The following is a 13,147-nucleotide window of genomic DNA, read 5'->3' on the forward strand; positions in this document are numbered from 1 at the left end:
GTTTATAAGTTAGGTCATAAGTTATTACCTAAGTATTTTGATGATTATATAATAAGGAATAGAGATAAACATAGTTTTTATACTAGAAATAAGGACAAACTAGTTGTAAGTAGAGTAAGAAAGAATAAGACGGCTGGGGGTGTTTTTCACAGGGGTGTGCTCATGTATAATGCCCTCCCTGAGTGCATCAGGTCTGCTAAAAACATGGATGCATTCTTGCGAGGTGCGAAGAGACACCTCTGTGAGGGACAGTACATATAAGTTAATTATAAATTTTAGAGTTAAGTATAATAATTAAGATGTATTTTTAAATTAGCTTGATAGCTAAAATATATATAAATAAATATGTGTACGTAAATAGCTGTGTACATTTTACATTTTGTTGTTGTATTTTTATAATACTTCCCGGATAAAATACGTTTGAAAGTTGATGTAGTGGTAACAATGGACGATCGCCGTTTTAGGCCAAAATAGCCGACGTTATCTTTTGACAGCTGTCAAGAGTGCGTCGATAGAATGACATATGAAGGTTCGAAACGACCATGAATTTGAATTTCGATTCCATCTGCAGACTGTGCTTAGAATGCGGGAGGCTTAAATCCATATTCAAAACTACTCGCTCGTTCGACAAAACTACTGCGAAATTGTCGTGCTCGGAGATGGTCGTCACCTTTGCTTCCGTCGCGGTAATCGCTTTTACTATTTTTATTTTGTCAACACTAAAACTGAACCCGAATTTGAATGCTTTTAATTCATTTACAGGCGGAAGAAAACGACGGCCTGCCCGCTCACATATGTACCAAGTGCATATCTAAACTCAAGGCGGCGTATCTCTTCAAAAAGCAGTGCGAGAATTCCTATCAAATTCTTTTAAGCGGCTTTAAGATAGCCAGCGCTAAACTAGTTAAAGAAGAGAAAGTCGAATCTTTCCAAAGTGAAATAAAGTTAGAAGATGTAAAAATCGAACAGTTGGATTTAGACGAAAATAGATTAGAGAATTTCGACGACGATAGCATGATAATTGAAAATTATACAGTGTACGATGATCGAGGGGACGGTTATAACGATTCGGACGCCGACTTGCCGATTATATTGCTCAAGAACAAATGCAAAAAGAGAAGATTAAAAAAACTAAAAAACAACGGAATCGTCCGAAAAAAATTTAAGAAACCTAGAAACACCGACGAAACCGAACAAGTCGAGTCGTCGAAAAAAATCGACAAATCCAAAGAAATATTGGGAATCGACGTGAACAGTTTACGCGCCGAAGATGGGAAATTTCAATGCAATCAGTGTCCACGTCATTTCTCATGTAGGCGATCCTTCATAAGACATTTAGAGAGACATCTGGGGATCAAAAGTTTTTTTTGTGACATCTGCCAGAAATGTAAGGTTTTTTGTATTCGACATCGATTCAAGTCGACTACGCGTCAAACTTGTATGTACTTGTTTTTTAGATTTTGCACGCGAATGGGCCCACATGCAAACGCACAAGCGGCCGCGAATAAAACGGTTTCAATGCGACCAGTGCGACAAAATGTTTGAAAACCGGGGCGCTCTAAACGTTCACGCTTTCACTCATAGCGATGACAAGCCTTACATTTGCAACGAATGCGGGAAGGCTTTCAAGAGATTGGAGCGATTAGAAATACACAAGTCTTCAAACTTTCATAATGTAATATCTTATATTCATTTTCGTATATCGTTCGTTCTTAATTTGTTTCTATTTTTTCAGAAAAGTGCACTCCAACGTTAAAGAATATATATGCCAATTTTGTTCCAGAGAGTTTCGCATGCAAAAAAATCTAATAACTCATATTATGTATGGATATTGTTTTTATTTTGTACTCAAAATCATCGAATTGCGTTTTAATTTAATTTCTTGTACATCCATTTGTAGGTATAAACATACCAAAGAGAGAAAATATCAATGCACTAGGTGTGAAAAAAGGTTTGTAACGGGTCAATGTTTAAAAATACACGAAAGGAGACATCTCGGTATTAAAAATTACCACTGCGAGTATTGTGACAAATCCTTCGTTTCAAGTTCGTACGTACATTCGTTGTATTGTATATATAATAAAATCGGTGCTACTTTAGTATGCGATCTACCTTCCCTTTTTGACTTTAATATGCGGTCTCACTGTCTCAGTTCTCGCGTGTGACAGTGAAACTGAATAATAGCGATCCTAACAACCTAATTTTAAATGAATAGGGCCAACCCTAACTTAACTTAACCTAACCTGACCCTTAATTAAATAGGTGTTGGCTGCTAAGATATATTTTTTTGAGAAAATATTGATGAAATAAAACTAAAAAAAAACATGTCTTAGCAGCCAACACCTATGCATTTATATAAGGGTCAGGTTAGGTTAGGTTAAGTTTGGGTTGGCCCTATTAATTTAAGATTAGGTTGTTAGGGTCAGTATTTTCTTCGCTGCTGACGATATTTTTATAGGGCGGCAGGAAAAAACAAAAATTATAATAAACAGGTCGTTGCTACAGTACAAATAAAAAAAAATAGTCGACTGCGTAGATCACATGCTAAGGTAGACCGCATACTAAAGTAGCACCATGAAAATCTTTTCTATCATTAAATTACTTAGATGTTGATTATACTTTTAGGGGAATGCTGACTCATTTAAAAATGCACACAAAAGAAAAACCTCATCCTTGTCGGGTATGTTCGGTGAGGTTCGGGAGAACTGATCATCGTAATAGACATGAAATGACAGCACATGGAAAGAGTTTCAAATCGCAAAACATCGCCTAAAAAGTGTACTACTTAAATGACAAGGAGAATATCAAATTATTCTACATTCCATTCCATACATAAACAATTTACTGTGCCTCATAGTTAATGGTGAAATAAATTTATTTTCTAAAATTGTTATTTTTATTCCTTAATTCTTAATAAGGGATAAATTTTAATTTACGCATCATTTTTTTTCTTCTTTATTCTACCCCATTATTTACAACTGGCTTTTGAAGTCCCCAAGAGTATCGATCCGAATCTATTCTGCGCTGCTGCTGGAAATTGCTCTTAACGGCATGAACCTGTAAACTTTTCCAGGTGCTTTCATAAATAGTGATCTCCTTTGAAGGTTGGTCAGCCAGACGAGTGAATTATATTATTTATCAAAGCGTGAGCAGACATTTATGTATCGAGAGCTGTTGAACCAGAGCCGCACCGTCCATATGTGCAAATTAAATGGCGGCCGAATTTCTTGAGGCAGTCGTCCACGAACCAAAAAATATCCTTGGGTCCCTTTTCATTATTACTGAATGTGAAACAAAACTCTAAAAGGCGAACGATGTTAAAAATAACAATCTTTTCTACATATTTTGCTGGATATTATCATGGCCGCCTTTTGTGTTGTTTTGTATTTTGTACTGAGAAACGATTTTCGAATGCAAACCCATACAACAAAGGTGTGACCATGAACAAGAAAACTGACCTTGTTCGGTACAATAAATTTTGTTTACGACGTACATTTCTTAGAATTAGTCGAAGCTTACAATATTTGAACGCCACTCAGATGACGTTTTGTTGGCGAAAACACACGTGCTGAGGATCCCTGCCATACAAATATAATATTAACGAATTCTTATTTTTATCACAACAAACAATAAGTCGGTTCGATCGCTTGTGGATCTCCATGTGATTTTATAGTATATTGCTGTCGGTTCCCTCATCACTGAGGATCGTGACTATGATGTCCGGTCAACCAGCTGCCTCCATTCAGTTCTAAATTCGGCCAGGCGAAGACTTGCTACTGTGGAAGCGCCCGTCGCTGCAGATACTTGGTCAGTCCAGCGTGCGGGGGATCTGCCTCTGGCTCTTCTGCCTTCGACGCTACCAACCACAACCAACCGCTCCAGGCTCTCCTCACCTCTTCGTGCAATGTGGCCAAAGAACTGCAATATACGTTTCAGGCATATTGTTGACAGTCTATCCTTGATTTTTAATTCTTCAAGAATAGACACATTCGTGCGTTTGTCGGTCCAAGGCACGCGCAGTAGCCGTCTCCAGGACCACATCTCGAAGGCATCGATTTTCCGTCTATCCGCCGCCTTCATGGTCCACGTCTCGACACCATAAAGGCAGACAGAAAAAACGAGACTCTTCACGAGACGGATTTTGACAGCAGTTGTAATGGCTCTATTCTTCCAAATCTTCGTTAGTTGTGACATTGCCGATTTTGCTAATGTAATCCGGCGCCGTATTTCCAATTCGCTGCCGCCGTTGTTAGATATGAGTGACCCCAGATAGACAAAATTATCGACCACCTCTTTTTTATATTTGTTAGTATCGGGAAATCATAAAATGATTGAAAATAGTGAAAAAAAATTAGAAATGGGGGGGGGGGCAGCAAAAATATTTTTGATATAGGCGGACGAGCTCCTCGAGGCGAGCCTGCGATGAACAATCCTAAAATGATGATGCTCACGTACTTCGCTTTCAGGTTTAAGATCCAAACAGCCGACTGCATTGGCCAGGTCGGTCAGATCATCGAAAGAAATAAATTGAAAGGTTTCTGTTGTAATAATTATCAAGTTATTTAATATCATATAGATGCATTGTCTTACAAATTGTTTCAAACTCAATTAATTCACTATATTATTTTTAAATTTTATAAAATTTCATGCTAAATCCTAAAATCATTCAAATAAATTTATAATTATGTACATATTATATAATCTTTATGAAATTTCAACATTAAAATCAAATCGGAAGATGAACTTTAAAACATTAAGAACAATAAACGTGTTACTATTTCTTATTACCATTTTTTTTAGATGGTTTTTTCACAATTACTATATCTTCATCACTTGACGAAATTCTAAAATAGAAAAAAAATAACATATTAAGAGTATAATTCAATAAAATATTATATTAATATATGTATGTATTAAATATTTACTCATCGCTCGACTCTGGAGACTGTGGAATAGTTATATCTGGTCTTGATTTAGCCGGCGTATTGGATTTTTTCTCATCGTCACTTGAATCTTGTAAGACGGACATCGTCTAAAATTTTATATATTTAGAAAAATATTTACATTATTGATAGTAAAATGCCATATATGTATGTATGTACATACTTCAGTTCTATCATGGCATATAGTAAAAAGAACAGTTTCATCATCGCTAAAGTTATCAATTTCCACAGATGAATTTGAACTCGACGATTGATTTAGAACGGTGGCATCTTTTACCGCCTTTTTGCCTTTTCCTCGTTTGCCAGGAGTCTTCGGAGCCGCAGTTTTCTTAGGATTCTCTATGAAATTTTAATAAATATGTATGTTAACAATTAATTATATACATCACAAACATACAGAATGCAACAAGTGTCATGCTATGTGAGAAATTTAAATTTAATTCTAAGCGTTGGTTACGGTCCCTAGGTAAAAGTTCTCGAACCATCCGTGTTTTAAATGTCAAATAACAAATTTAATTGGGTAGCAAGTTGCCGAGTCGATGTTGGCATATTCCTCGACACTTTCAGCGCTACGCACCGGATAAATTGTTGTCTTTGGGGAACGGAACGATCGAGATCTATTCCACGTGGACACAAACGTCCAAGTAACAAAATTATAGCATGACACAGTGTACAATAATTCATGTTTTATACTCGGTGCAACATCTTCCAATTGTTTTCCCAATGCTCTGACAGATTTCGGTTTCTTAGCAGCTGAAGCAGACTTTGTCTCTCGAGACATCCTATTAGGGGGTGTTTCTTGAACTTTCGCTTCCGATTGTGGAGTAAACGATACAGTACTTCTCGTCGTTCGAGGAGTTCTCGATTTCATCGCCGAACCTCTCAATGCTCGTTTGGCCACCTCCGACGCTGTAAATCATCAATAGATTGTAACACACAACGTTTATTAGATTGTATTTACAAACACATCTTGTTCATCGTACCTGTGATGGCTTTCATTTTTCTGGGCGGTGACGACGAAGGTGACTTATCATTTGATTCAGCTTCCGCATCGTCCAAATTGGTATTCGATTTGTATTCATCTGCCGTTTCAACAGATTTACGCTTTCCAGAAGTACGATCTACACAAGGTATTACATAAGTATATGTACATATATTGAGTACATGTATAATTAATCAGTAAGCATTATGTACCGGTGTTCTCTGAAGTTAAACTATCTTCGTTCATTTCTGGTAATGTTTCTAAGCCAGTATTAATGGACGGTCGCTGTTCAAGGCTGTCGATCTTCATCGAAAGAACAGCTTGAAATCTAGACATGTTCCTATACGAGATTTTATCAGCGATTGTCTGAAATTTAAAAAGTCGATAGTAAAATAATAAAAGCCAATAAAAAGATACAAAAAAACACGGCATATCAGTACCTTAATGAATAGCTCAGTGGAATGTAATAAATCTCTACACAAATCTGCAGTCCGCGGAGGAGATAGAAGTGCCAAAGCCCGGCATAACAGAGGCTCGGCTAGTTCGGCGTCCCTTTCCAACGCACTCATGACGGAAACACACAAATTCGAATGAACGTTGTGTGCCTGAATAAAAATTTGAATTAATCGTACTCCAAATTGTCGACTGCATCAGTATTATTAAGAGTATAATTACAGCGGGTGCGACGGTAGGAAGAGTCAGGCCGATCATAAATTTGATCACTGCTTCGTGATCGACGTCAGACAACGGACTGCTGTGAGGAGCGTTTGCTAGGGTAGTTAGAGTTGGAATGAAGGCGGCTTCGAGTTGTCTTTGTGCATCTTCCACGTGCGAAGCAAACAGCGGGAAAAATGTACCCAACAATTGTTTGACGACATCTTCTTCCTCTGAAACGAAACACAATATATAACGATTCGAGAATATTTTCATATAGTATCACTCCGTTGCACACATACCGGTTGCTGGATTGAACCATAAAAGCAATAAATGGCTGACGAGTTTAGATGAGGACAGCCTCCCGGCCATTAGCAAACGGCAAAAACCTTCGACTACAACTTCTCTATATTGCACACACTATAAATAAAAAAATAAGAAACGACGTTATTTACATAGCAATTCAAGTATTTTGTTCTGAATGATGAAAAACAAACCTCACTATTCATGAATTTCAAAAACAGTTTAATTATTGTATCGTGCGTAGATGGCGTATAGATTTGTTTATCTTCGTCGTCTATGAATAAAAAATAAAAAAATTATTGTCTGAAACAGAATACTAATTGAAACCACAACTGTAAGCTATTTTAGTGATCGTTTCATATTTTTTAACGGTCACTTTATAATGCCAAAATATTTTTTTCTTCAGATTGCTTAGTGCACCGAAAACAATGCAAACTTTTAATGCACAAACATTTTTTTTAAGATACAAAGTATTTTTCTCAATGTACCCATTCTTTGTCAATCATGTAATCGTGTAATCGTCTAAAGTAAGTCTCAATTAAATTTATTTAATTTATACCAGGAAGGCCTAACAGGTAACCCCAATGCGCCTTCCTGGCCAATTACAAACAATACAGCATTATTCACAGTAAATACATATCAATTAACATACACAGAGACATTTGTGGTCAAATCTGTAAATTTGCAGCATTTTCTACAATTCGGCGAAATTCGGGATTTACGAGAAAATGGATAAGATTGCCGATTTTTCGGAACCGATTCATTGAAAATCAGATACGATTGACCTGCAGTCACAAGTCCAAGGTCTGGCCAGCAGAAACCAGTGGGACTTGAACCCGCGATCACTTTGTTCAAAGCATTATATGCTAACCGCTAGTCTATTTTGCTGGTTATAATATTTTTCCTTTTAAAAAATGTGAGTGAATTACATATATGTATATGACTATGCTGCTTAAAAAAATAAAAACACGTACCCGATATATCACTGTCTGATTCAATGGAGTTGCTGGAATAAGAACTTTGACTTTTGCGTTTTTTAAACGTGTTGGATTTACGCTTAGCTGATTTATTGACGCTTTTATCTTCAGTTCTGTCAGCTCGATTTTCATTAAATATCTCCACACCGTGTATGCACATTATGTCGATGACGCATTTGAGGGCGATTACAAGTAAATCTTCATTATTCATATCCATGAACTGTTACGATGGAAAACGTATTAATGCATTCGATTCATTAAATTATTCAAGTCTGAATTAAAACACAACCGACCTGTGTGAAGAAAAACGCTTTGTATTCCTTAGCAAAATCTTCGTCCAACATGGAGTACAAAGAGACAGTTACGAGAGCGTTGTCACGAATTTCAACATCTTTAAAAATTGACACCTGAAAAGTGAATCAATATTTAGCGCTTGTATCTTGCAATCCATGTATTTATTAAATGGTATGTATCTTTTAAAATTACTTCGAAATTTTCGAATAAAGAACGGAGAGTGGGCGTGAGTTTTGTTATTTGAGGCGAGTCGAGTAACATATTAATAATCAATAAACATTTATTCAACGTGTCAGGATCGGTGCGCTTCTCTTTAATCTGTAAATGAAAAATATATTCAATAGGGTTTTGAACGTTTTTTTTTTTATATTGATCAGATATCAAAACTCGTTCTACTGACGACTTCTACAGGCTGTTCTTGAATTTGAATTTCTTTCAAATTTTCATTCAATATTTCCAACTCGGATCGTATCGTGTCAACTTTCTCTTTGCAAGATGCAGCGAGAGCAAAATCTTGAGCATGTACTGCCGACTCTTGACACTCCAGCGCTTCGTTCAAAGAAACTCGCAATCGTGCTCTCTGAAATAATATCAAATATATATAAAGTTATACTCAACTAATTCAGATAAATTGTCTGAAAATTTTGAATGTGAAAACAATCACCCTCATTTTGGTTTCGTTAGATTCCTGAGCGGCAACGGTTACTGGCATCTGCACTTCCTCGGCAGGTTCTTGTATCTCGGAAATTATTCCCGAAATGAATTCCACTCGATTTGTCACATCGGGTAGAACTAAATCGATAGACCTCATGATCGCGCGGATTACCTCGGCATCCAGAGCACCGACGTCGCCTTAAAAAAAGCATCGAGGTTTGTAAAAGAGTCTATTTTATGATTAGCCATTGCATCAATTATTCAAGATCCCATATAAAACCTGTAAGACTGTCGTACAATAGAGTTTGCAAAGCCACACGACCAACTTCATCGGCCATATCGTAAACGGGAAAAATATTAATCAGCTCTTGCAATACACACTGGCGTTTGCTATATTCTTGTTGTTCGGCGATCGACGAACAATCCGATTCCAAAAGACTACAATTAAAAACGAATAAATATAAATATATGTAGGGTTGGAATTGAACGAAAGGCTGATGTATGGGCTATGGCTGAGATCTAAGAGTATGTTACGACTGATTGTGAGAAGGGGATGAAAAGGGGCAGAGATGTAACGGTTAGTCGCAGTTGGACCTGTGCTCCGCGCGATCGGTCGCTAAACCTCCGCACGTATCGTCTTAATAAACAACATGACTGAAAACGCACGTGTTTGATCTTCACCTCAACCGCCACATCCCAACCGTGGTCCTGAACAACGTCATCTGTCAGGATACTCTACCACATATGTGTATATTAAATTTATTCGAATGCAGAGAAACATACGCTCGAACGTAACCGGTGAAAGTGATCAGTTCTGGCAAAGTTTGTTCCAAATTATCCGTATCTTCGATTGCATGTAAGTGTCTCACTAAATGTCTCCAATACCATGCAGATTCCTTGCTCAAATGTTCGGCCGGAATCAACTTCATTTTAGTATCAATCGGAAGCCATTCTAACAATTCCAACATTGATTTGTGACTACAAATAAATAAATACATATAGATTAAAAATTTCTCATAAGTGAAATAAGTTACTTGAATAAGGATACAATATACCTGAATAAAGATTGCAGCAAACTTCCAGCAACCATCGCCGAGTCTTTCGCTCCTTGGAAATTATCTAAGCGAATTGCAGCCAGGAGATCTAAAATGCTGCCTTTGTAGGCACCGAGCCACGTTGGAATTAGAGTAGTTTCAACGGCTTGTCGAACACGCGGACTGCGTTCCGTTAACCCAACCTAAAACAAAGTTTCTCTAAAGATCGACGCAATTATGCATACCGAGTTTCGATTCGTATAAAATTCGTAATAATTCACCTTCAATATGTGAACTCGCTGTCGCACTTTCAACTGAGTGACATTTATGGACGAAACATATAGAAAAGCCGCTTTTCGCACGGATTCATCGACATCGCACAATCGCTCCAAAATGTGAAGCAAATTTCGAGAACTTTTAGCCAAGCTTAAAACGACAGCTCTGAAACAAAAAATCCAAACGAATATATCACGAAAGAATACAACAAGCTTCGATTCAAATATTTGTTTGTTGAAAACTACCTTCTGACGGCTGCACTAGTGTCACAACTCATATGATAGACGTAAGCTCTAGTCACAGGATCGTCCTCGTCAGTAGGATTTTGAAGACGCTGTAACGTCAACACGGCCCGACACCGAACAGCACCTTTAACGTCCTAAAAACAAAAGGTGAAAGTTGCATCGATCTCCACCCCGTACAAAAAGTGACAGAGAAAAGTCGAATAAAATACTTGTAATCGTTCCAGCTGTGTGCTGAGAATTTTATCGCATATATCGTCATCCAACGATGCGTCTTCTCCCAATGCGGTGAGAATCAAACCGAGCAATTGACACGACCGGTTTCTTACATTGTGACCCGCCACAGCCGTACACTAAAAATCAATCGAATCGGTGATGAATGTGTCGCAGACAAATTTTGAAACAATGTCTCCAGGGAAACGCCATTCTGTACAATTCAAATGGCATAAATAAAATCAAAACTACGATACATACATCGAAAATAGTTTGGAAGACGAAATGAAGAAAGTCTTCCTCGTCACCGAGAGACGCGCAGAAGTTGGCAAAAAACTGGAGAACGCGATCCACGTTACCGTTGGCATCCCCAAAAGTAAACGTATACTGCAAAGCACTCATCACGCTCTGTCTGAAGGCTACTTCGTCGAGCTGAAATGATCGAAAGCATCATTATTTTTCATTGTACATTAATCATACTCAAATATTGGTGACATAGTAAGTAGGAAGGATTTTTAGCCAATTTTTAATCAGGAACCGTTTCAACAATGAAATCAGAGAAAATTGGCAAACTCCGATAGGAAACGATCGACCTGGAGTCACAAATATCCAGGTCTAACCAGCAGCATTACAGACATACTCAGAAAATTTATTTTCAATCGAGGTCAGCTCATGGGATCGAACTCGGCGCCTCTCGATGCTAAGCAGAAGCTTAACGACTGAGCTATGCTGCTGACTATTATATTGTATTTTAATGAACGATACCTTAGAAATCGTTTTTGAATAGCTTGGATACGATCAATATAAATAAAGTAATGAGAGTTCCAAATTTGGCTGGCATACTCGAGATAGCTTCTTACAAATGCACAGTATAAGATTTTGATAGTTTTAATTGATCGAAATTCCTTAAAGCATCCGATAATAAAAGCTAATGCTTTAGTAGAGTGACAGACGATACCTTTCGATACAACTTCTTCAGTTCTTTGACGTAGTTGCGGTGGTGAACCGTGTTGAATTGCACATTGTGGAACACCTGAAATATCTCGGGTACGTTGCGGAGGAGCGGAGCCCCTTCCAGAGCGCCTTCGCCCCCCGTAGAGATCACCGAAGCCTCGCAAATGCTCTCCCCCATCTCAACCAAAACGACAAACGTCAACCGCAACCGACACACCGAACTGAGTTTGAACTTTAAGCCCCTAACAACACTTTTCGCGTCCACACACCCGATTCCTACTTTGCGCTATCTCTGTGTAGTTATGATTTGGGGTTCGGTGATTACTGGTCACAAAGTCACTAAAATCTCTATAACGGAACATCTAGCAGCCGAAAAGTCCATCATACTTACGATAACAATCATACTAACGAGAACTTGAGTGCCAAATATTGTGTATTCGCGATTTTCATGGCAAAAATTGTCTATGTGACCACCTCAATGTGACGAATAATCCAATTACCATGATTGGGTGACTATATCCCAAATGTGAATCGCTACCAGGATAACCACCGTTATAAAAATCGCGCGCGTGCGTCTCCTGCCGTACAATAATAAAATTTTCGTAAAAAAAAAAGCATATGCTGAGCAATATTTGGGTAGTTTTCTGTACGGCAATTTTCTTGTGTGACAAATTTTCGTGTGATAGGAGACTCGCGCGCGCGATTTTCGTAGCGGCGGTTAACCTGGTAGCGATTCACATTTGGGATTTAACCCGTTTACCATATGTACATACGGTAGATGGATTATTCCGCAAAAAGTGATCTCGTGCAAGTCACTGAAATCTCCATCACGGAACATCTGCACTCGAATTTTTGTTAGTACAATATTTCGCGTGCTTTTGGGTGCCAGATCTTCCGTGGTTGAGATTTTAGTGATCGCTTTTTACAAATCTCCTTTATAGTTCACTTACGATTACAATTCAGAGGACAATTTACCTCTTATTCGATCCGTACGTACATCTTTTCGATTACGGAAAACACGACGGTCATCTGCCGTCCGGATGAATATAATTTTAAGTGAACAGTGGCACCATCGAGACACAATAAACGTCGCAATGTCAATGCGTCGTCCACACACATACAATATCTACATACAATATTTCCATATCCAGTTCCCATATTGCAACCTGTGGTTGCTATGTAGCAACTGGATATGGAAATATCGTGTGTGTGGACGGCGCCAATGGTATTTATCTTAAAGCTTTTAAATCTGGGCGGCCAATGATCGTGTATACGTGGCCAACTACTACGGTGTTTTCAGCTATCAATATTTGTTGTTTATATTGAAGATGAATTTTTTGACATTGAAAAAATAAACTCAAATGTACATTATGCGTTACAGATTTCAATTATCAAAATAACTGCGGTGAAATGTACACTACTTACAGAGAAATGTTTCCTCTGACTACTTACCGACAAATTGTAATTGCAATTGAAAATTGATTAGAAATTGTATACGTAACAACATATTATATATTTTATGGTATGGACGGAATAACGATTGCTATTGTTGAACTCGGCAACCGTTTGTTGACAAGTTTGACGATCCGATGTTCGATGGTGAGTTTATTTTCGTTTGCAA

The 13,147-nt window shown here is 37.8% G+C and overlaps 3 protein-coding genes across 3 annotated transcripts in view; 2 read left to right on the plus strand and 1 right to left on the minus strand.

Moving 5' to 3' along the window:
- The first annotated feature begins 434 nt into the window (after window positions 1–434).
- On the plus strand, window positions 435–2,941 carry LOC143917884 (uncharacterized). The gene is made up of 6 exons (XM_077439499.1): window positions 435–686; window positions 763–1,387; window positions 1,458–1,656; window positions 1,736–1,822; window positions 1,901–2,050; window positions 2,626–2,941. The coding sequence occupies exons 1-6, from the start codon at window positions 543–545 to the stop codon at window positions 2,771–2,773; spliced, it is 1,353 nt and encodes a 450-aa protein (XP_077295625.1). The 5' UTR covers window positions 435–542; the 3' UTR covers window positions 2,774–2,941.
- Window positions 2,942–4,538: 1,597 nt separating this feature from the next.
- On the minus strand, window positions 4,539–11,742 carry Cap-G (Chromosome associated protein G). The gene is made up of 23 exons (XM_077439490.1): window positions 11,531–11,742; window positions 10,834–11,004; window positions 10,572–10,712; window positions 10,363–10,496; window positions 10,123–10,282; window positions 9,863–10,044; window positions 9,591–9,785; window positions 9,088–9,245; window positions 8,818–9,005; window positions 8,554–8,733; window positions 8,346–8,471; window positions 8,153–8,266; window positions 7,857–8,079; window positions 7,077–7,156; window positions 6,882–6,999; window positions 6,601–6,812; window positions 6,366–6,530; window positions 6,138–6,291; window positions 5,927–6,064; window positions 5,637–5,852; window positions 5,107–5,282; window positions 4,926–5,032; window positions 4,539–4,844 (listed from the first exon to the last, which is right to left on the minus strand). Exons 1-23 carry the CDS (start codon window positions 11,702–11,704, stop codon window positions 4,775–4,777), a joined length of 3,582 nt encoding a protein of 1,193 aa, XP_077295616.1. The 5' UTR covers window positions 11,705–11,742; the 3' UTR covers window positions 4,539–4,774.
- A 1,326-nt stretch (window positions 11,743–13,068) lies between these two features.
- Window positions 13,069–13,147, plus strand: part of LOC143917880 (trichoplein keratin filament-binding protein) — a 40,029-nt gene continuing 39,950 nt past the window's right edge. Inside the window, exon 1 of the mRNA XM_077439494.1 lies at window positions 13,069–13,125. The gene's annotated coding sequence lies outside the window, so the exon portion shown is untranslated. The remainder of the gene's footprint in view (window positions 13,126–13,147) is intronic.

The sequence above is a fragment of the Arctopsyche grandis genome, chromosome 10 (assembly GCF_051622035.1).
Source record: "Arctopsyche grandis isolate Sample6627 chromosome 10, ASM5162203v2, whole genome shotgun sequence".
Lineage (NCBI taxonomy): Eukaryota > Metazoa > Arthropoda > Insecta > Trichoptera > Hydropsychidae > Arctopsyche > Arctopsyche grandis.